Raw genomic sequence first — 23,012 nt, forward strand, 5'->3', positions numbered from 1 at the left:
TGATAGAGAGAGAGGATGCGGTAGATTAGTTCTGTGTATGTCCCAGGAATGTTGGGAACACAGAAAAATGAATTCCTTGAAGTTTCAAGAAGCTTTTATAGTTTTTGATGTCTGGAAAAGATAACGGAGTGAGTTTTGAAATTTTAATTTAAAGATACGGATCTCTAAGATAGTCTCAAATTTCAAATTTTTGTGATATCAGATCGAAAAATTTCAAATGGTTCTCGACCAAAGTACAGATTGGAAGCTGATCTTTGGTTAGAAACCCGTATGGGTTTGATAAATGAGTTTTTTTCTAGTTTAAAACAAACTCTTGGATTTTTCTCACACGAAATTCGATGGAAAACACAAAATTTGAGACTATAAACTTGAAGAAATCAGTTTTAGAGCAATTTTCAAGAATTTGTCCAAAATGGCGCAGTGGATTTTTCGGCGTTACAGCTACCAATCTGACGACTCGGGTTCGATCCCACCTAGCGTCAAATTTTTTTGGTTTTTGTGCTGAGCAATTTCAAACTATTTTAAGACTTTCTAGAAGCTTCTAACTACCAGCCTAACCCCCAGGGCTCAATTCCAACTTGAGGTCGAGTTTTGGAAGTTTTAAAACCGTTCTTTTTCTGTTTTCCAATGAGAAACAGTTAGAAATAGCCTGGAAATTATTAAAATCTGTCTCAGAATCTTCTAAAATCAAAAAAAACTATCGCTTTTTGGTGATTTTAAAGGTTTTCAGAGCAATTTCCAGGAAATTGCAAAAATGGCGCAGTGGGATTTTCCATTACCAATCTGAAGACCCGGGTTCGATTCCACCAAGTTTTAAACCTTTTTTATTTTTGTGCTGAGCAATATACAACTATATTTAGACTTTCTAGAAGCTTCTAACTACCAATCTGACGTCCAGGGTTCGATTTTTCTTGTGGTCAGAATTCTTTTTTGCTTTTTTTAGCTTTTAGATTTTTCAGCTAGCTAAAAGATAGTCCAAAATAGAAAAGAAGAATAGGAAATTGAAATAAACAAAATGAGCAACACAAATTTTTGATTTTCACTCTCGAAACGAGGGGAAAGAGAAACGAGACTCCTCATTTTACACACCTTGTTGTTATCCAGTGTCAACGAGAAGGAGGAGATACTAACAACTGACCATAGGGAAGATGATTACACCCTTCGGGCTCTTTTCTTGGTCCCAAGTGGAAAAATAAATGAAAATCTCTTTTGAACAGCTGTTCCCTTCGATTTTCCCGGATTTTCCCGGATTTTGAAGCCGAAAAAGTTCCATTTTCAGCTCTAGCTCCTAAAAATGCTCATTCATCCCATATTCTTTATCTTCTTGGTCCCTTTAACATCTTCCAAACGAACCCCACCAAAGTATACCATCGATTTGGACCTACAACCATCCCAGAGATGGAATCGAGTAATCAAGGATCACTTGGAATTCCTTCCCGGGGTGGTTGAGGAGAGCAAGTGAGTTTTTCAGATTAAAAGTATTAAAAATGCGAAAAAAATCGTTAAAACCGAAATTTTCGCGATTTTTCTGAAAAATGCACAAATGGCGCAGTGGGATTTTGGTCATCAACCTGACGGCCCGATTTCAATTCCACCCAGCGTCAAACCCTTTTTGCTTTTGTGCTGAGCAATTGCAAACTATTTTTAGACTTTCTAGATGGTTTCAGTTACCAATCTGACCACCAGGGTTCGACTCCGCCTTGTGGTATCTGTCACCTTTTTAAAAATTTTCGGATTGTTTTTGGCATATCTAGCTTAAAATGGTTCAAAAAATGCTAAAAATCATGATAATCCTCTCTGGACCCTGAAAACTGGAAATTTTAGGCTATTTCTGTGCGTTTTCCTGAACTTAGCACAAACGGCGCAGTGGGGTTTTCCACATTTCCCACTACCAACCTGACGACCCAAGTTCGATTCCACCTAGCGTCAAACCCTTTTTGCTTTTGAGCGGAGCAATTTAAGACAATTCGTGGACTTCCTAGAAGCTTCTAACTACCCATCTGACATCCGGGGGTCGATTCCGCCTAATGGTCCAATTTTTGAAATTTTTAAATTTTTAAAGTGGATTTTTCGACACATTCTGTTTAAAATCGTTTGAAAAATGCTAAAAATCATGAAAACGTATCCTAGATCAACAAAAAGCGCTATTTTCGAGCATTTTCCTGAAAAATGCAAATATGGCGCAGTGGAATTTTGGTCATCAATCTGACGACCCGAGTTCAATTCCACCCAGCCTCAAACCCTTTTTGCTTTTGTGCTGAGCATTATAAAACTAATTTTAAACTTTCTAGATGATTTCAGTTACCAATCTGACCACCAGGGTTCGACATTTCCTGTGGTTCCCAAAAAATTTTTTTTTTACTTTTCAAAAAAATTTTTTAAAGGTAATTTTATGATATTTCAAACCAATTTTTTGACTATTTCAACAGAAAAATCATCCAGTTTTCTCAGAATTTTCGTCTCTAATCTAACCTTGAAATCGAACACCATCCGATGGCGCCAAGACGATACGAGGGAAGGTGAGATGCTATGTGATTGATGTGTTCCTCCTTCGAAATTTCTGAATTCTCCTGATTGACTTGTACTGATTTGTGTCCGGATTTTAATGGATGGATCAAGATTGTCATGATTGAAACCAAATTTATGGACTAGAGATTAATGGAATTAGGGCAAAAAGTTTTGAAAAAAAGTTCATTCTTTTGCCATTGTGAGGGACTACAGTAGCCAAGAATAGTTTGAAAATGACACAAATCTGAACATTGGCTGAAAAACCTTTTGAATGTTCAAAAATAGCATAAACAGCCCAAAAAATGGACCAAAAATTATACAAAATGCCCAAAAAAGAAAAAATTTCAAATTTCGAAAAACCAAAACCACAAGAGGAATCGAACCCTGGAGGTCAGATTAGTAGTTGGGAGCTTCTAGAAAGTCTGAAAATTGTTTTAAATTGCTCAGCACAAAAATAAAAAAAGTTTTGCCACTGGGGTGGAATCGAACCCGGGTCGTCATATTGTTAATAGAAAATCACACTGCGCCATTTTTGCATTTTTTCTGAAAATTCCGATTTTTGCTTACTTTTCGGCTGTATTTGGCGTATTTTTGTGTTTAGACTTTTTTTCGTTTAAAAGTAATTCAAAAAATTGAAAAATGGTCATTTTTGATATTTTTAAAATTTTCAAAAAACCAAAACCACAAGAGAAATCGAACCCTGGAGGTCAGATTAGTAGTTGGAAGCTTCTAGAAAGTCTGAAAATAGTTTTAAATTGCTCAGCACAAAAAGAAAAAAGATTCGACGCTAGGCGGAATCGAACTCGGGTCGTCAGATTGGTAGTTGAAAATCCCACTGCGCCATTTTTGCATTTTTCTGAAAAACTCGATTTTTGCTCATTTTTTGGCTGAATCAAGCTTATTTTTTGTGTTTAAGCTGTTTTTTGAGTTAAATATAACCAATAAATCAGAAAATGGTCATTTTTGATATTTTCAAAATTTTCAAAAAATCAAAACCACAAGAAAAATCGAACCCTGGTGATTGGTAGGTAGAAGCTTCTAGAAAGTCTGAAAATAGTTGTATATAGCTCAGCACAAAAATAAAAACAGTTTGGAGTCGGGTGGAATCGAACTTAGGTCGTCAGATTGGAAGAGCAGGGGCTGAAAATCCCACTGCGCCATTTTCGCATTTTTCTGAAAAACTTGTTTTTCGACCCATTTTTTTGGCGGAATTTGGCTTGATTTTTGTGTTTAAACTGTTTTTCCAGTCAAAAATAATGCAGAAAGTAAAAAAATCCGTAAAATTTGAGAATTTCGATTTTTAGGAAAATTTCAAAATAGGGATTTTTTTCAAATTTAAATTTTCGACCTTGTAAAAAACACCTCTCTAGCGTTTTTATGACCCAAACGTTTACACAATACAGATTATTTTCTACAGTATCATAAACTATCCTCCCCTATCTCCCCCCAAAAATCTACACCAGATTTTTATCTTTCTCGATTCTCTTCCCCCCTCTTCCCCCAAAATAAAATTGTGTATAAATTTTGAGACACCTGTGTGGGGGGAATCGAGGTGATTGGGTGGGTGAATAATGAATCGATCAATCAAGCGAGATAAGAATCTGATTGGATCGGATTCAATGACTAAATTGAAGAGGAAAAATTGTCCGGGAAAAATTGGTGGAAAAAAAAAGTTTTAAAGGTGGGGGGGGGGGGGGGACATGAAAAAAAATAATGTTCTCGAAATTCCGTTCAAAGATGCCTCTCGAGGAGTTGAACGTGTGGGACGAGGATTGAGGGTGCGGCGCCGCTACCGACTGAGCTACACGGGCAAAGAGAAAGCGGACGCCCGTTTGCATACATAAAGGCGAGGACGACCGCTGTACGCAGAGTGACATTAAGCGTTGTAAAAAAACTACGAAAAATCTCCTGTCCCCCCACCTTTAAAAATTTTTTGGGGTCGAACAAAAAAATGTTTGCTTTCAGATTACTTTTCGACCCGGTTATCTCTGAAAACTTGGTGTCTGGGTATTTGGACCCTGAAAAATTCAAATCTGCCACTTGATTTCCGAAAAACCCCCGTTTCCCAATGACTCCGGACATCCGGACAAACAGACCCCTTCTTAACCCTTTATGTTCCAGAAAATACATTCCAAAACCGCTTCAACCATTTGTGTGGTGGGTTGCTTCAAAAGTTGACCATTTTTTCCCACCGGAAACCCGCCAGGAGCTGGAAGGTGGACATCCGGACACACGGACACACAGAACATTTTTTAATTTCCAGGAATCGCTAGAGAATCTGGTCTTTCATTGGGTGAGATTGTGGGACTCAACATTTTGTATGATATCGCTGCGTTTGATCGCAGACAGTAAGTTTTTTTTTTCAATTTTTTTTTGGAAATTAATTTTAGGCTCTACTGCGTTTATAGGCTCTAGAAGGGTTGGAAAATAGTTTTGAATTGCTTAGTACAAAAATAAAAAAGTTTTGGCTCCAGGTGAAATTGAACCCGGGTCGCTAGATTGGAAGTGGTAAATGTGGAAAATCCCACTGCGCCATTTTTGCATTTTTCTGAAAAACTTGATTTTTGCTCATTTTTTGGCTGAATTTCGCCTATTTTATGTGTTCAAACTAGGTTTTTTCAGCTAAAAATAACCGAAAAAGTCAAAAAAATGCTCAAATCAAGACTTTCAAAATTTTCAAAAAAAATGGCCATGAGACGGAATTGAACCCTGGTGTTCAGATTTGTAGATCAAAAAGCACTGCAATTTTCAAAAATAGTTTTAAATTGCTCAGCCCAAAAAAAAGTTTTGCCACCGAGGTGGAATCGAACCTGGGTCTTCAGATTGCAAGTGCAGGAGTTGAAAATCCCACTGCGCTATTTTTGTAAATTTTTGGAAAAACGGTTAAAATCGAAAAAATTGTTGCTTCAGACCTTTCTAAGGTAGGTTTTCATGGTTTTTTAGTAATTTTCAACCATTTTCCATAAAAAAAATTTAAAAATACCAACAAAAAAAAATTTGACCACAAGGGGGAGTCGAACCCTGGTGTTCAGATTGATAGGTAGAAACTTCTAGAAAGTCTAAAAATAGTTGTAAATTGCTCATCACAAAAATAAAAAAGGTTTGGAGTCGGGTGGAATCGAACTTGGGTCGTCAGGTTGGAAGAGCAGGAGTTGAAAATCCCACTGCGCCATTTTTGCAATTTTCTGAAAAACTCGATTTTTGCTCATTTTTTGGCTGAATCAAGCGTATGTTCAGTGTTTAAGATTTGTTTTGAGTTGAATATAACCTAAAAAAATCGAAAATTATCAAAAATTGCCTTAGAATCTACAAAATCCTAATTTTTTCAGCATTTTCGGTTTGGGATGCACATCGATTGTGGCGCAAAACGAGAAGGGAGACATTTTCCATGGCCGAAATTTGGATTATGATATGACGGGTCTTCTGAAGAATATTACTGTCCACGTGGATTTTATGAAAAATGGGTCCATTTTGTATTCCGGTGTCACTTTTGCACTGTATAATGGAATTCTCACTGGACAAAGACCTGGAGCCTATAGTGTTAGCCTAAATGCAAGATGTGAGTGGTTTTTCTTGCGGAAAATCCTTTGGGGTATTCTGAAGAAGTCAAAAATATAAACGAAAAAAAAAAATGTTTGACCTCAGGGTGGAATCGAACCCTGGTGTTCAGATTGGTAGTTGAAAGCTGCTAGAAAAGCTTAGAGTAGTCTTAAATTGCTTATCACAAAAATAAAAAAGGATTGGCACCAGGTGGAATCGAATCCGGGTGTTGAGATTGATAGTCGTTGAAAATCCCACGGAGCCATTTTTACAATTTTTCAAAAATAGCTCTAAAACCGCTCAAAAACAACCGGAAATTGGGGTTTTTTGTATTTCAGGGCATCCTCAGTGTTTTTTCTCCTTATTCCGTTCATTTTTTCTAGATTCCGGGGCCTATATTGACAACATCCTAATGGAAATCTACACCAAATTCAAGAGACCTGTTAGTTTCTTCATTCGAGACGTTCTGGAACATCAGAAGAGCTATGCAGCTGCTGTGGAGACACTTTCGAATACTCATCTGTTCTCTCCATCGTATATTATAGTAGCTGGGACCAAGAAAAACGAAGGAGTCGTTATTTCGAGGTGGGTTTTGTACAATTTTTTGAGAAAAAAAATTTTCGCCACATGGTGGAATCGAATCCTGGAGGTCAGATTGGTAGTTGAAAGCTGCTAGAAAAGCTTAGAGTAGTCTTAAATTGCTTATCACAAAAATAAAAAAGGATTGGCACCAGGTGGAATCGAACCCGGGTGTTGAGATTGATAGTCGTTGAAAATCCCACTGAGCCATTTTTACAATTTTCCAAAATTGCTCTAAAACCGCTCAAAAACAACCGGAAATTGGGGTTTTTTGTATTTTAGGGCATCCTCAGTGTTTTTTCTCCTGTTCTAAAAGCTGGGTGGAATCGAACCTGGGTCTTCAGATTGCAAGTGCAGGAGTTGAGAATCCCACTGCGCATTTTTGCAAATTTTTGGAAAAACGGTTAAAATTGCATAATATGTTGCTTCAGACCTTTCTAAAGTAGGTTTTCTTGGTTTTTTAGTAATTTTCAACCATTTTCCATAAAAAAAAACCAAAATTTTGAAAAAAAATTTGCCACTTGGGGAATCTAACCCTGGAGGTTAGATCGGTAATTAAAAGCTTCTAAGAAATCTAAAAATAGTTTTCAAATTGCTCAGCACAAAAATAAAAAAACTATTGACATTAGGTGGAATCGAACCCGGGTCGCTAGATTGGTGGTTTTGGAAAATCCCACTGAGCCATTGTTGCAATTTTTAGAAAATCGCTCAAAATCGATATTTTTAGGGCTTTTTTTGCTATTTTTTAGGGTAAGTTGTTGTTTGTAAAAGTTTTCTGGTTATGATAAAGTCAAAAAACCCTAAACACAAAAGACTTTTTTTTTTGGAAAAAAATTCGAAAATTCCAGAAATCGGTGGTCGGCTGCAAATGTGTACCAACTGAATATGGATGCTAATCAATGGTTTTTGGTAGAAACAAACTTTGATAATTGGAAGAAGCAAGGAGACAATCGACGAATTACAGCGATTCAGAAATTAAAGGAAATCGGAAAAATCAATTTTGACGAGAAATCGATGGCTGAAGTATTGAGCACTTCTCCTGTGAAAAACAACTTGACAGTTTTTAGTAGTGTGATTCAGCCGGAAAATCCAGAAATTTTCGAATCGTTTACTTGGATTTGGGCCTAAAACTATTTTTTTAAAAATAGTTTTTTTTTTTATATTTGTTAATCTCATAATAAAACCTTCCATAACTTTCTTAAATTTTCTCAAAATTAATTTCACACTTAAATTTTAAATTTCTCAAGTGAAGAGCTTCAAAATGAGCCTAAACACGCCTAGGCTCCGCCCATTTTAGATTTTTCGAGAAAATTTCGATTTTCAAGGCGCACAGGGGTCCCGAAAAATGAAATAAGGGGAAGTAGGTCATGATTATGCTCATTTTGAAGCATTTTTTACAAAAAATTCAAATATTCATAATTTATTCAAAAATTGGAAATGATTACAGCGTTGGGGACAAGACAAATATTGCAACAAAAATGGTAACATTTTGTTTTTGTCCTAATTTTATTAATTTCCTGTATTTTTACCTGAAAACTGATTTATGCATTTTTCAGGTTACTAGTTTCAAAATGAGTATAATCATGACCTACTTTCACTGAATTTCATTTTTCACACCCGTATGCGCCTTTGAAGTCGAAAATTGAAAGTGGGCGGAGCCTAGTCGTGTTTATACTCATTTGAAAGCCCATAACGTCCAAATTTTGAAAATGCAAGTTTTATGCAAAAATTCGTTAAAACAGCCGAGTTACGACCAAATCAATATTTTTTGAGAAAAATTCGAAAATTGATTTTTGGACATAACTTTGAAAATTCTTGAAATTTCTCAACTAAACATACATTTTTGAATTTGCCACGTTTAGATCTTCAAAATGAGTATAATCATGATCTAATTCCCAAAGAATTCAAAATTTCCGACCCCTATGCGCCTTTAAAGTCGAAGATTCAAAATGGGCGGAGCCTAGTCGTGTTTATACTCATTTGAAAGCCCATAACGTCCAAATTTTGAAAATGCAAGTTTTATGCGAAAATTCGTTAAAACAGCCGAGTTACGACCAAATCAATATTTTTTGAAAAAAATTCGAAAATTGATTTTTGGACATAACTTTGAAAATTCTTGAAATTTCTCAACTAAACATACATTTTTGAATTTGCCACGTTTAGATCTTCAAAATGAGTATAATCATGATCTAATTCCCAAAGAATTCAAAATTTCCGACCCCTATGCGCCTTTAAAGTCGAAGATTCAAAATGGGCGGAGCCTAGTCGTGTTTATACTCATTTGAAAGCCCATAACGTCCAAATTTTGAAAATGCAAGTTTTATGCGAAAATTCGTTAAAACAGCCGAGTTACGACCAAATCAATATTTTTTGAAAAAAATTCGAAAATTGATTTTTGGACATAACTTTGAAAATTCTTGAAATTTCTCAACTAAACATTCATTTTTGAATTTGCCACGTTTAGATCTTCAAAATGAGTATAATCATGATCTAATTCCCAAAGAATTCAAAATTTCCGACCCCTATGCGCCTTTAATGTCGAATATTGAAAGTGGGCGGAGCCTAGTCGTGTTTATACTCATTTTGAAGCTTTCAACGCCCTAAATTCATAAATCAAAACAAAATTTATAAAAATCGAGAAACGAAATGGTCGTTTCTCTGTGTCTCTTTTCCTTGTTTTTCTCTCTCTCTCTTTCTCTCTCTCTCTCTCTCTCTCTCTCTCTCTCTCTCTCTCTCCTCGCCCTTTACAATGTGTGTGTGTGTGTGTTTTCATCTGTGTGTCTGCGCCTCTCCAAGATTATACTCTCTCGTTTTCTATTTCTTTTTCTTCTATTTATCGAATATATATATATATTCGTTATTGTTTATTTTATACATGAATCATTTTATTTTGTAATTTTGTATTTTTGAAAATTTTTCAAAAATTAGAAACCTAATAAAATTAGAGTTTAAAAATCTGAAAAAAAAATCCTTGATTTGTCAATTTTCAGACTGAAATTTCAGTTTTTAGATATATTTTTTCAAGATCTTTCAAAACTCGTTAAAAATTTGAAAATCCAGAATTTTGAGGATTCTGGAAGAGCCAAAATTCTTTTTCCCTCGATTTTCTTTCTTTTTCTCTGCGTCTCGTGTTACACAAAATCTCTAGTTTTTTTTTCCTTTTCACTCACGGATAGGATGGGGGGAAGATAAGTGGAGTAAAACAGAAAGAAACATCTAGAACTTTTTTCTTTTTTTTTTCCTCTCGATTTTCAGTCATTTTCAGTAATAATCTTTTCAATTTTGGATATTTTCAAGTTATAGTCATATTTTTAAAATTATCACATCAAGAGCTTTCAAATGAGTATAAACACGACTAGGCTCCGCCCATGTTGAGTTTTATGACTTTAAAGGCGCACAGGGGTCCGAAGTTTTGAAGTTTTTGGGAATAAAGTCATGATTATACTCATTTTGAAGCTCTAAACGTGGAAAATTCAAAAATGTATGTTTAGTTGAGAAATTTCGAAAATTTTCAAATTAATGTCCAAAAACCAAATTTCGAATTTTTTCACAAAAATATTGATTTGGTCGTAACTCGGTTGTTTTAACGAATTCTTGCATAAAACTTGCATTTTAAAAGTTTGGACGTTATGGGCTTTCAAATGAGTATAAACACGGTTAGGCTCCGCCCATTTTGAATCTTCGACTTTAAAGGCGCACAGGGGTCCGAAGTTTTGAAGTTTTTGGGAATAAAGTCATGATTATACTCATTTTGAAGCTCTAAACGTGGAAAATTCAGAAATCTGAGCCTTTTAGAGATATTTCGAAAAATAAAACTAAATGAAAGCTCTTCAATTAATTGGATTACTGTAGATTTTAAAAATCGCTAAAAACAAAATTATCGTTTCAACATCTTAGTTTCCCTCTATCTCGCTAGTTCTTTGCTCATTTTTGCTTGCTTTTTTTCGCATTTCTCCTGAAATTTTTCCAGATTCTATGCACATTCAATATTTTGTAAATCAATCTACCCAACGGCTTTATCCACTCGGAATACATGAAAATGATGCGTATTTCTATGTGGATACTGTAGGATCTCTGGATTTTGTCACTATCGACGTCCGATTCCCAAATAATTGGCACAAAATTGGCCAATTTTCTCGAGAAGACGTTTCTTATGGATTTCCAGCACTTTCTCCAGATGCTAATTTCATTTTTGTGCTCTTTTTGAAAATGGCAGATGACTGCGTTTTTGGTGTCAAGCGAATTCACTTGGAAACTGGAAAAGAGGATGAGTTCAGGTACGTTTTTTCGCTAGGTACAGTAATACGAGTAAACTGCAAAACTTAGATTTGAGTTTGGCTCAATGAGAGCTTCAAAATGGTACCCCACAAGCCTAGGTTTGACGCAGAGGCGTTATTTTGGACACCTATGCGCCTTTAAAGTCAAAATTTCAAAATGGGCGGAGTCTAGTCTTGTTTATACTCATTTCGAAGCCCATAACGTCCGAATTTTGAAAATGCAAGTTTTATGCAGAAATTCGTTAAAACGAACGAGTTAGGACCAAATCAATATTTTTGTGAAAAAATGCGAAATTTGGTTTTTGGACATAACTTTGTTATTTGTCGAAAATTTCCAACTAAACATAAATTTTTGAATTTGCCACGTTTAGAGCTTCAAAATGAGTATAATCATGACCTACTTTCCAGAAGCTTCCTAATTTCGGACCCCTATGCGCCTTTAAAGTCGAAGATTCAAAATGGGCGGAGTCTAGTCTTGTTTATGCTCATTTCGAAGCTCATAACAAGTTGATTTCAAAAATGCAACATTCGTTACTAGGATATTGCAAAATAACATAAATAGGACCGAAACATGGGATATTTGGAATTTTAGAAAATTTTATTTTTCCCCTAATTTCCTTTATTTTTGATATTTTGAGCAGCCAACTGTACCACAAATTTTCTTTAACGACAAGCTTCAAAATGAGTATAATCATGACCTAGTTTTCCTGAATTTCGTTTTTCGGGCCTCCTATGCGCCTTTAAAGTCGAAAAATCAAAGTGGGCGGAGCCTAGTCGTGTTTGGGCTCATTTTAAAGCTAAGAATGAGCGGGCTTTGAAAATTCACTTTTTACCTAGACAAAATGGTGAATAATCAAGTTATGATTAAAAATTCAAAATTTTGAGATTTTTCATTGCAACTCATTCAAATTTCGTCCAATTTTGCTGATTTTAGACTCAGAATTTCCCAAATTTTTTTTAAAATACATTTTTTGAAATTTCAGCTACTCTGGAGACTGGACACAAGTATTCCAGATCAATTTCGAGAGGGTCACACTTCGAAGTGGGGATAATGGTGAATTGGTGCTCTACGATAGGACCATTGTTCAAGGGACCCTCCCATTCTGGAATATTCGGTTGAATGAGGATTCCAGAAGTTTTGCTGTTAGATATAACCCAATTACCACGAATGGAGAGCAAAATCTGGAAAAAGCTTGCCTTTTTAATGTCGCTGTGGATCCGGTGAATCGAATTTTTGCAAAGCTCATGGTGGGATCATTTTTCATATTTTCGTCTTAAGAATATGAAATTTAAGTTTGCCATGTTTAGAGCTTCAAAATGAGCCTAAACACGGCTATACTCCTCTAGCTTTGATTTTTCGACATTTTTCGGCTATAAAGGCGCATAGGGATTCGAAAAAATCAAGTTCACGGAAAGTAGGTCATGATTATACTCATCTTAAAGCTCTGAACGTGGCGAATTCAAAAATGCATGTTTCCCATCAAAATTCTAAATTTAAAAAAATCTATTTCCAGACCCCTCGAGAGATGTTAGTGCACACTGGAACTCAAGAAAAATGGGTCCGGTACACGATACCATCCCAGGACTCTCTAATTGACGTTTTTGGGACCGATGGATTTCCAGTTGAAGAAACTAAACGACTTCATGAGACTTATGGTAGTCATGGACACAGAATTGGCGCAATGCAGACGCGATTAACGTTTCATGATTCAAACGGAACTGTGGTCGCCCGTTTTGTACATAATAACAAGAAGTGCACGACAGCTGTGGTGGAATTTGGTAAATTGCATTGATTGTAAAATTAAATTTCACACATTTTTCTAGTTGACAAATTTTCGATAGCTAAAGTGCTTCTTGAGATATGCGCCTTTAAAGTTGGAGCGCCATCCACCAAGCGCCAAAAAGATGTACCAACTTTAAAGGCGCATAACTCAGAAACGACCGTAGCTAGACAAAAATTGTTAACTAATGAGAAGTGTAATATTAAATTTCACACATTTCGTTAGTTGCAAGTTTTTAGATATCTTCACCGGTTCACGAGATAGAGACTCTCAAAATAACAAGAAGACGCAGAGAAGCGAGAGCGCTCTCGCTTCTCTGCGTCTCTCCTTAAACTTTAAAAGGTTATATCTCACGAACCGTTAGAGCTCTGAAAAAGTTATCAACTACAAAATTAAGGGAAATTCAATTTTACACATTTTCCGTTTCAAATTTCTCTCCTAGATTTCTTAGTTTTCAAGTTATGCGCCTTTAAAGTCAGCTAACTCCAATTTCGTTGTAATTTTCAGACCACACCAGTCACCAGATCCTTGTTCGAAAACTAGCAACGTTCCATCTACACGATGAAGTCTCCAGAATGTTTTATTTGATTGCTACTCCGGAAATCCACGTTTTTTTGGGTGTACGACACAGTTCAGTGGTTTATGTCAGGGTAGGTCAAAACAGTCTTTTTCTCATTCGAGGTCTTGTGGTTTGGGGAATAATCTAAACGGTAAAAAATTGGATTTACTGTACTCCCCATGTTTAGAGCTTCAAAATGAGTATAAACACGACTAGGCTCCGCCCATTTTGATTTTTCGACTTTAAAGGCGCATAGGGGTCCGAAATTAGGAAGCTTCTGGAAAGTAGGTCATGATTATACTCATTTTGAAGCTCTAAATGTGGCAAATTCAAAAATTTATGTTTAGTTGGAAATTTTCGACAAATAACAAAGTTATGTCCAAAAACCAAATTTCGCATTTTTTCACAAAAATATTGATTTGGTCCTAACTCGGTTGTTTTAACGAATTTCTGCATAAAATTTGCATTTTCAAAATTTGGACGTTATGGGCTTCGAAATGAGTATAAACACGACTAGGCTCCGCCCACTTTGATTTATCGACTTTAAAGGCGCATAGGGGTCCGAAATTTTGAAGTTTTTGGGAATTAGGTCATGATTATACTCATTTTGAAGCTCAAAACGTGACAAATTCGAAAATGTAAGTTTTTCTTAGAAATTTTGAAAAATAACAAAGTTGCGGTCAAAAATCCGGAATATACGAAATTTTAAAAACTTTTATTTTCCTCATAACTTTCTAAATTTCGAATATGGACTAAAAAAAGCACATGGCTTAATTTGAAATTTGAAAATTTTTTAAATGCGTACAAGCATGACTAGGCCCCGCCCATTTTGATATTCAGCTTGGATTTTCGATTTTAAAGGCACATGGCCTCTTGAAATAGACGTAACTCATTTCATTCTGCTTCAATTACAGAAATTTTGATGAATTTGAATTTGACGTAAAACACCCATCAAAATGAATATAACCATGGCCTACTTACCATGAAATTCAAAATTCCGGACCCCCTATGCGCCTTTAACGTCAAAAAAACAGGCACAAATCAGAATAGGAGGAACATAGTCGTGTTTATACTCATTTTGAAGCTCTTGCTCTGAAAAATTTGGAAAATCTAATATCAAATCTTTCAGCCGCGTAGTTTGGAAGAAATCGCTGGATGGAGAATGCAGAAAATGTTGAAAGAAGACGGATTTTATGAGGAAGTGTCTGGAATCGCGGACTCGAAAGGATTGCTGAAATTGTGTTTTGAGAAATACTTGATAACAGAGGATTTGAAGAATTTGGAGCTTAACAATTTATAGAAAAGTTTATTGAGAATGTTTTGATTAAAAAAAAATAAATGTTACATTATACCGTACTTTTTAAGGCATGCGCCTGTAAGACAGAAAAAAGTTATGAAAAATTTCAAAAATTAATTAATTAACAATTGACTTGTTCCCGAACAACCCAATGATAATTACCGCCAAGTTTCTGACGACGAATCCAAAAAGTGTACTGAAATCCAGCATGGTTTTTAATTTTGCAGTGATAATCGAGCTGAAGTTACACAACTATTGAAATTTTTGAATTCAGCACGTTTAGAGCTTCAAAATAAGCCTAAACACAACTAGATCATATGAAAATCGATTTTTGGCTTTAAAGGCGCATAGGGGTCCGAAATTTGAAATTTTTTGAAAGTAGGTCATGATTATACTCATTTTGATGGGCTTTCTACGTCAAACTCAACTTTGTTGAAAATTTTGAATTTGAATCAAAAGGAAGGGAGTTACGTTAGTTTTAAGAGGCCATGCGCCTTTAAAGTTGGTAATTCAAGCTGAAAATCAAAATGGGCTGAGTCTAGTCATGATTAGACGCATTTTGAAAGTCTTTAAATTTTAAATTAAGCCATGTATTTTTTAGTCCGGAATATTCAAAATTTAGAAAGTTATCAGGGAAATAAAAATTTTCAAAATTTTGTAAATTCCAGATTTTTGGCCGTAACTTTGTTAATTTTCAAAATTTCTTCAAAAAGAATACATTTTTGAATTTGACACGTTTAGAGCTTTTAAATGAGTATAATCATTCCCTACTTTCTTTGAATTTCAATTTTTGGGACCCCTATGCGCCTTTAAAGTCGATATATCAAAGTGGGCGGAGCCTAGTCGTGTTTATACTTATTTAAAAGCCCATAGCGTTCAAATTTTGAAAAAGCAAGTTTTATGCAAGAATTCGTTAAAACAACCGAGTTACGACCAAATCGATATTTTTGTGGAAAAAAAAATCGAAATTTGGTTTTTGGACATAACTTTGTTATTTTTCGAAATTTCTCAACTAAACATACGTTTTTGAATTTGCCACGTTTAGAGATTCAAATTGAGTATAATCATGACCTACTTTCCAGAAGCTTCCTAATTTCGGACCCCTATGCGCCTTTAAAGTCGAAAAATCAAAGTGGGCGGAGCCTAGTCGTGTTTATACTCATTTCGAAGCTCTAAACGCGCTGAACTTAACAATCAAAAAATAAAAAAAATTTGAAACTTACAATGTCACCAAAATGGGGATGAGGAATCCATGGACAATTGCAATGCTCATCGTTGGGCTCTTCTAGAACTTCTCCAGACACCAAAACCTCAATTTGATCGCTATTGTTGATTCTGGTCGCATAGAGATCTTTGCATCCTGCCACTGGACCACGAGAGGACCATTTCTGGGAAAAAAAAATAGTTTTGGTACAGTAATCCCCAAAAACGGATTACCCCATTCCAGTTGACAAACGTCGATTTGAACACTTTTCCAGGCTCCAAATTCAGTTTTTCAGCGGCCACATTTAGATACAAAATTCCAGTTCTGAAATTTTTTTTGAAAAAATTCAAAAAGCTTTCAAAAACTCACTGTCCCAATTCGAAAATCCACAAAAATATTGATTCCTTGCCGTTGTCAATTAAAATACTGGTAATTATAGCTTCCGACTCAATTTTCGTCACTTTTTCCTCGACGGAGCTACGCGGTGCCGGAGTGGGCGGAGCCTAAAATAACCTTTTTTTTTTTGAAAGCTCTCAAAAAATGCGCCAAGGCACCGAAAATGCGCCAAGGCACCAAAAATGAGTCGAGCTATGAAAAGGCTTGACCCATTTTCAGTGTCTTGACGTCTTTCTAGTACCTTGGCGCATTTTCGGTGCCTTTCCAAAGCTTACCCCATTTTTTGGCCTAGATAATGATCTTGATCGTTGTCTCGCACCTCTTGGAGCTGATTTGGATCTTCCACGGCCCTGAAAGTGGAATTTTACGGGTTGCACGAGAAATGCGCCAAGGCGCCGAAAGTGCGCCAAGACACGAAGAATGCGCAAGCACGTTAAGGTTCGGAAATTATGATGAAATCGCAATGCTGAAGCTTTTCCATTGAAGCATTTTTCCTCGCCAAGGCACCGAAAGTACGTCAATGCACTGAAAATGTGCCAAGGCACCGGGTCAGGGCTCTGAAGATACACCGTAAGCATCATAATGGCATCAAAGAACTTCACTGACGTTTTTCCGGTGCCTTGTCACCTTTTCTAGTGCCTTGACACATTTTCCGTGCGTCAAGGCACCAGAAATGTGTCAAGGCACCGAACATGAGTGAAGACGTAAAAATTGGTTACGAGGCCAATAGACAATAAGGAAGGGAGCCTTGAAGTTTTTTTGGTGCCTTGGCGCATTTTTGGTGCCTTGGCGCATTTTTGGTGCCTTGGCGCATTTCCGGTTTCTTTTCAAATCGAACCTCATTTCTTGGCCTCGATGATGATCGCTGTCTCTGAGTTTGGCGTTCGATTGTCTGAAAAAAATTTTCTGGAATTCTCAAAAAATTTAAAAACTGGTTTTCTTACCGAAAGTGAATTATCCGACTGAGATCCCAAAACTCGAGTTTTTGCTTGAAGTAGGGAATATTTATGGGTCGTCTGAAAACTTCTAGAAATCTACAGAAAAAAATGCACGAAAAATGCGTCAAGGCACCGGAAATACGCCAATGCACGGAAAGTGCGCCAATGCACGGAAAGTCAAGGGACCCAAAATGCGTTAAGGCACAAAAAATGCGTCAAGAGACTTTACTGCCCTGTTCAGATGTTTCGACGCATTTAAGTGATTTGAAGAAACGGGGCACAGAGAATTCGTTGACACACTGAAAGTGTGTCAACGAATTTCTTGACGCATTTCTCGTGCCTTGATTCATTTTCGGTGTCTCTTAGAATTTTCAGTTTCATTGGTTCTTATCAGCTTACTATGCACGTTTTCAGTGCCTCGACGCTTTTCTCGTGCCTTGGCGCTTTTCCGGATACACTTACCAATCTGCACTCCTCGAGATACCAAACACTTTCAGCGTTCTCCCCATTTTTGAATTGATTCCTTATAATCAACAAATACCATCCAGATTTATCAAACACGAAATTCTCGTTTCTGCAAAAATGGCTTGCGTACCTTCGGCGCGCTTTTCCAAGAACTTACATAATCGTACCCAAAATTTCATGTTCAATATTTTGAATTTCCCAACTTTGACGAAGCCAAATATTGATTTCAATAGATATCGATTTGTCTTGAGGATTCAAATAAGTTGGAAACTTTGTAGAAACAATTCGAAATTGGTCTTTTTGAAATCTCGGATAAATTCCATTATCTGGCATTTCATTCAGAAAAAATCGGCTCATTTGCTCGCTGGTTACTGTAAATTCGATCCAGCTGGTTAGAGAAAGAGACGCAGAGTTTGGCGTTTTTGGAATTGTGATATTCTGTCCCGGAAGACGTTCACGACACCAGACGAAGAAGTTCTTGGCGTCTTCAGCCACAACGATTCCGGTGATTTCATGAGTTTTTGGCCTTGATATTGATCTTCTCTTTGATTTGGCTCTTCCACGCTCCTGAAAATGTCATATTTGGGTTGCACGAGAAATGCGTCAAGGCACCGAAAGTGCGTCAAAGCAACAAAAAGACGATAGGGTACTAGGATGGCACGAAACATGTGTCAAGTCACCGGGAATGAGTCAAGGTGCGGAAAATGCGCCATGGCACCAAAAAGACGCTAAGTAACTAGGACGGCACAAAAAATTTGTGAAGGCACCAAAAGTGCGCCAAGGCACCGAAAAGGCGCTAAAGTATTAGGATGGCGCAAAAAATGCGCCAAGGTGCGGAAAATGCGTCATGGCACGGAAAATGCGTCAATGCACAAAAACGATTTCATCGGCATGCTTGGGCCCTTGTTCAGGCTCTTCCGTTGCATTGACACCGTTCTCGTGCTTTTGCGCATTTCCGGTGCCTTGGCGCGTTTCCGGTGCAGTTCAACTTACCTCATTCCTTATTAAAGATCGTCTTACTGTAGGTTGAATCGGCTCCTGATGCACAGGATGTTGGTTATTCTACAATTATCCTAGAATTTTCTAGAAAAAAACAGGTATTTGAAGACCCACCTGATTATTTGGGAAACTTTTTAGTTTTGTTAAAAGAGCAATTAAATCGTCGGGTTGCGTCTGAAATTTGAGGATTACTGTAGTTTTGAGATTTTATCTAAAACTCACAACTGGTTGTTGTTGAGGTTGATTCGGTGGGGAAAGTGAGCGGAGCTGAAAAAAGCGATGGCACTGAAAATGCGCCAAGGCACCGGAAATGCGCAAAAGCACTGAAAATGCGTCTAGAAAAGCGCAAAAGAACTGGAAGTTCTTTAATACATTTTCTAGTGCCTTGACGCATTTTAGTGCATTGGCATCTTTTCGGTGCCTTGGCGCGTTTTCGGTGTTCACCTCATTTGTTGACCTTGACAAAGATCGTTGACGTATAGTTGGGCGTCCAATTGTCTGAAAAAAGTTTTCTGAAATTTTCCAAAAATTTGAAGACCTTACAGAAATTGAAGCTTCCGATTGAGATCCCAGAGCTTGAGTTTTTCTCTGAAGATTAGAAGGTCTGGCTGGTGTCTGAAAATTGCGTCTCGCAACAGGTTGAGGAGCCATCTGAAAATTTGGAATTTTCAGAATTCTACAGTAACCCATTTTTTGTGTCTTACTGTAGGTTGAATTGGCACCAGACAAGGTGTCTGTTGGTTATGCTGCAAATTGATTTTTTAGAATTTTCTTCTAAAAATTATTTCAAACCCACCGAAATGGGCGGAGCCAAATTCAATAGTGCTAGTACTAAATCGTCATGATTTTGAGTTACTGGAGAAAATTGGTACATTTCGAGCTGAAAATATATAACACTAGTAACGCGCAAAGGCACGGAAAATGCGTCAAGACACTAGAAATGCGCAAAGGCACTGAAATCAAATTTGGCTGTATAGAATCTTTAGGCGCGTTTTGTGATACCTTGTGGCTTTTTCTAGCGCTATGACGCACTTTTAGTGCTTAGGCGCATTTTCCGTGCCTTGACGCATTTTCCGTGCCTTGGCGCATTTTCAGTGCTTTGTCATTTTCTCGGTTCTGTGATAGTGTCGCGGTTCTAATTCAAGCTTTTAGTGCCTTGACGCATTACTGGTGCCTTGACGCATTTCTCGTGCACGCTCACCAACTCCCTCTCTTTCAAAAACCATGCAAATTTTGCACCAATTTTAGTTTTTTGAACAATTGTAGAATATCTTCCAGACGTTATAACTGCCCCGAGGGTATTTCTGAAAATAAAGGACATCTGGACATGTAGAAATACAGACGGACTCACGCAATCTCTCCTACAAACGGATGGAAAATGTTCACAGAATCTTTTGGAATCCAAATTTCCAATTTTAAGCATAATTGATTTTTTTCGGTAAAAAAAGTCGGATGAATTGGGGTTGGGATTACGGTAAAACTCCAACATTCGAAAATGTTAGAATCTGGGTTTAGATACAAATCCATGCTGAGCCAGGTACCAATGTTTGGCATTTCCAGATTTTCAGATTTTAGGAACACATCGAAATATTTTTTGCTGCCCTTGTACCAAACTGAAAATTGATTTGTTCCAAGTATTGCTAACACTATTCCAATAGTTTTAGAATTCTTGGTCTTTGGGATTACTGTAGTCAAATGTTCTATAATCCAAATATCATCTCTACTTTTGATTGCCAGATAATAGGCACCAGATGGGAAGCAAATGTTGTGAGCGTTGCTGAAAGTTGAAAATTTTAAACCCGCACGTCAAGAGCTTCAAAATAAGCCCTAACACTACTAGGCTCCGCCCATTTTTTTTGGCGCATGGACCCCCGCATAGAATCTCTGAAAAAACAAAATTTGAAGAAAGTAGGTCATGATTACACTCATTTTTAAGTGCTTTTTACGCCAAGTTTAAATTTATATAAAATTTCAAGATCAAAGCAGAATGAAGTGAGTTACATCACTTTTAAAGTGCATGCGCCTTTAAAGTCGTAAAAATCAAAATGGGAGTCTAGTCGTGTTTATACTCGTTTCAAAGCTCAAAACACGACAATTTCAAATATTTTTAAAATTTAAAAACATTTCGAAAAAGAACACAGTTATGCTCCGAACAAGGATTTCTGAAAAATTGCTCCAAAAATTGATAACGCCGTAACATGGTTAGTTTTGAATATTTTTCAAAAATTTTTACGTTCTTGAATTTTTCGTGGTAAAAGCTTCAAAATGAGTATAATCATGACTTACTTCCCTGAATTTCATTTTTCGGACCTCCTGTGCGCCTTTAAAGTCCGAAAAACAAAATTGGCGGAGTCTAGTCGTGTTTATACTCATTTTAAAGCTCTCAACGTGCTAAATCTGAATTCACTCCTTAAAACTCACTGGATCTTCCCGAAAAAGTGATGCTTCAATTCTTGTTGATTGCTCATCAAATATTGTTCCAACTTCACAAGAACTCGATTTCCTTGAACTTCAGTTTCATAAATTTCCGATATTATTTCATAGCTAGACACTTGAGATTCTTTGAATTTTTGAAATTCAGAAGACGTGAATTTCAAATTCACCCAATCTCCCATTTTTATGGGCTTTTCTGGGTTCATTTGGAGAATTACATGGCGTTTTGAATCTTTACACCATACAAAGAATCTGTCGTACGACTCCTGAAATAAACTAAAAAGCTATGAAAATGTAATTTTTGGATTTAACGCGTTGAGAGCTTCAAAATGAGCCTAAACACGCCTAGGCTCCGCCCATTTTGATTTTTTGACTTTAAAGGCGCATAGGGGAGTCCGAAATTTGAAAATCTAGGAAAGTAGGTCATGATTATATTCATTTTGAAGCTCTAAACGTCACAAATTCAACTATCAACAAATTTTATTAAAAAATCGAAACTACAAACTACAAAAATTACAAAAACGGCTTACCTGTCCCACAACTATTCCAATAATATTCTTAAACTCGGTATTCATTTTTGTAATTTTTAGGACATTCGAAAAAAAATCGATTTTTTGAATTTCCAAAAAATGTGTGAACAAAAAATAACGGAATATGAGTTTGGCTGTTATCATCTACTATCAGGAAAATGGGCAAATAGTATTAAAATGTCTGTCGTCTCCGTTTTCGGCATACTCTCTCGCTTTTTCATCTTCGCTGGAACTAAAAGAGGGAGGGAAGTTTGACAGGTTTGAAAAGGCCTAAAATTAAGGATGAGGAATATTTTGAAATTGGGAGAACAGCAAAATTTTGGGCCAATTTTTCCGAAAACCTGGAATTTAAAGGCGCATAACATTTTTCATTTTTGACTCTCAACATTGGTTGTTATATCATTTTGAAGCTCTTTAAATTTGCTGTAAATCGGTATAATTTTCAAATTTTGATCTTAATTTTGAAATAAGTTATGCGCCTTTAAATACACCATAGTAGTGGTCGATACACCATATGACATTCAATACTTAAAGGCGCATAACTTTTTTCATTTTTGACTCGCAAAATTAAAATAAATATATTTTTGAAGCTCTTCAAATTTCCTACAATGTGATATTATTTTCAATTTTCTGAAAAAATTTCAGAGGAAGTTATGCGCCTTTAAACACAGGAAATTAATGGTCGATGCACCATGTGGCTGGATGCCACACTTAAAGGCGCATAACACTCTTCATTTTGAATTCTCAAAATTGAAACTTATATCATTTTTAAGCTCTTTAAATTTTCCACAAATTGATATTATTTTTAATTCAGAAAAATATAATCTGAAAATTTGCAAAAATCCAAAAAAAATTTCAATTTCATCGAAATTTATTCAGTCTTTTCAAATTCGAAAAAGAGGAGAAGAGAGCAGAAACTTATAGTAAATATAGAAAAATAATAGAATTTTTAAAAAATAGTGAGAAAATTACAAATAAAAGAACCGATTGGGGTGAAAAATGGGAGAAAGGGAGAATGGATAAAACAGAAATAAACATTAGAAAATGGTATAAACTTTAAAGGCACATAACTTTTTTCAAATACTATCTAAAAATATGAAATTAATACTAATTTGAAGCTCTTAAAATTTGCTACAAAATAATTTAAATTTCAAATTTCAAAGTTAGATTTGAAACAAGTTATGCACCTTTAAATACATTAGAGTAGAGCTAGCTCGTAAGTACACAGTACTTAAAGGCGCATAACTTTATTCATTTTAGGTCCTAAAAATTGGTTTTAAGCTCATTTTGAAGCTCTTAAATTTTTCTACAAAATAATATCAATTTCAATTTCAAGAGTTACGTTTGAAAAAAGTTATGTGCGTTGTCTCTCCTCCGCCTTCTTCTTGTCACTTTTTCCTCGACGGAGCTACGCGGTGCCGGAGTGGGCGGAGCCTAAAATAACCTTTCTTTTTTGAAAGCTCTCAAAAAATGCGGCAAGGCACCAAAAATGCGCAGAGGCACCGA

General features: G+C 36.2%; 4 protein-coding genes across 4 annotated transcripts; 3 read left to right on the forward strand and 1 right to left on the reverse strand.

Moving 5' to 3' along the window:
- Nucleotides 1-1,294: 1,294 nt before the first annotated feature.
- On the forward strand, nucleotides 1,295-7,755 carry CBG00476 (the record flags this gene model as incomplete). Its single annotated transcript, XM_002640869.1, has 6 exons — nucleotides 1,295-1,458; nucleotides 4,630-4,724; nucleotides 4,772-4,856; nucleotides 5,838-6,067; nucleotides 6,432-6,633; nucleotides 7,476-7,755. 6 exons carry the CDS (start codon nucleotides 1,295-1,297, stop codon nucleotides 7,753-7,755), a joined length of 1,056 nt encoding a protein of 351 aa, XP_002640915.1.
- A 1,621-nt stretch (nucleotides 7,756-9,376) lies between these two features.
- Nucleotides 9,377-10,496, forward strand: CBG25817 (the record flags this gene model as incomplete). Its single annotated transcript, XM_045243416.1, has 3 exons — nucleotides 9,377-9,388; nucleotides 9,804-9,929; nucleotides 10,425-10,496. 3 exons carry the CDS (start codon nucleotides 9,377-9,379, stop codon nucleotides 10,494-10,496), a joined length of 210 nt encoding a protein of 69 aa, XP_045097926.1.
- A 106-nt stretch (nucleotides 10,497-10,602) lies between these two features.
- Nucleotides 10,603-14,544, forward strand: CBG00477 (the record flags this gene model as incomplete). The annotated part of the gene is made up of 5 exons (XM_045243417.1): nucleotides 10,603-10,904; nucleotides 11,888-12,152; nucleotides 12,419-12,683; nucleotides 13,193-13,335; nucleotides 14,374-14,544. The coding sequence occupies 5 exons, from the start codon at nucleotides 10,603-10,605 to the stop codon at nucleotides 14,542-14,544; spliced, it is 1,146 nt and encodes a 381-aa protein (XP_045091529.1).
- Nucleotides 14,545-14,662: 118 nt separating this feature from the next.
- CBG00478 lies at nucleotides 14,663-21,551 on the reverse strand (the record flags this gene model as incomplete). Its single annotated transcript, XM_045243418.1, has 17 exons — nucleotides 14,663-14,779; nucleotides 15,765-15,929; nucleotides 15,979-16,069; nucleotides 16,115-16,248; nucleotides 16,980-17,033; nucleotides 17,086-17,157; nucleotides 17,536-17,653; nucleotides 17,702-18,111; nucleotides 18,538-18,606; nucleotides 18,658-18,717; nucleotides 18,766-19,194; nucleotides 19,248-19,289; nucleotides 19,340-19,423; nucleotides 19,712-19,847; nucleotides 19,895-20,320; nucleotides 20,965-21,242; nucleotides 21,507-21,551. The coding sequence occupies 17 exons, from the start codon at nucleotides 21,549-21,551 to the stop codon at nucleotides 14,663-14,665; spliced, it is 2,730 nt and encodes a 909-aa protein (XP_045091530.1).
- Between the last annotated feature and the right edge of the window lie 1,461 nt (nucleotides 21,552-23,012).

Source organism: Caenorhabditis briggsae (assembly GCF_000004555.2).
Source record: "Caenorhabditis briggsae complete genome, chrIII, whole genome shotgun sequence".
In the NCBI taxonomy this organism is placed as follows: Eukaryota; Metazoa; Nematoda; class Chromadorea; order Rhabditida; family Rhabditidae; genus Caenorhabditis; species Caenorhabditis briggsae.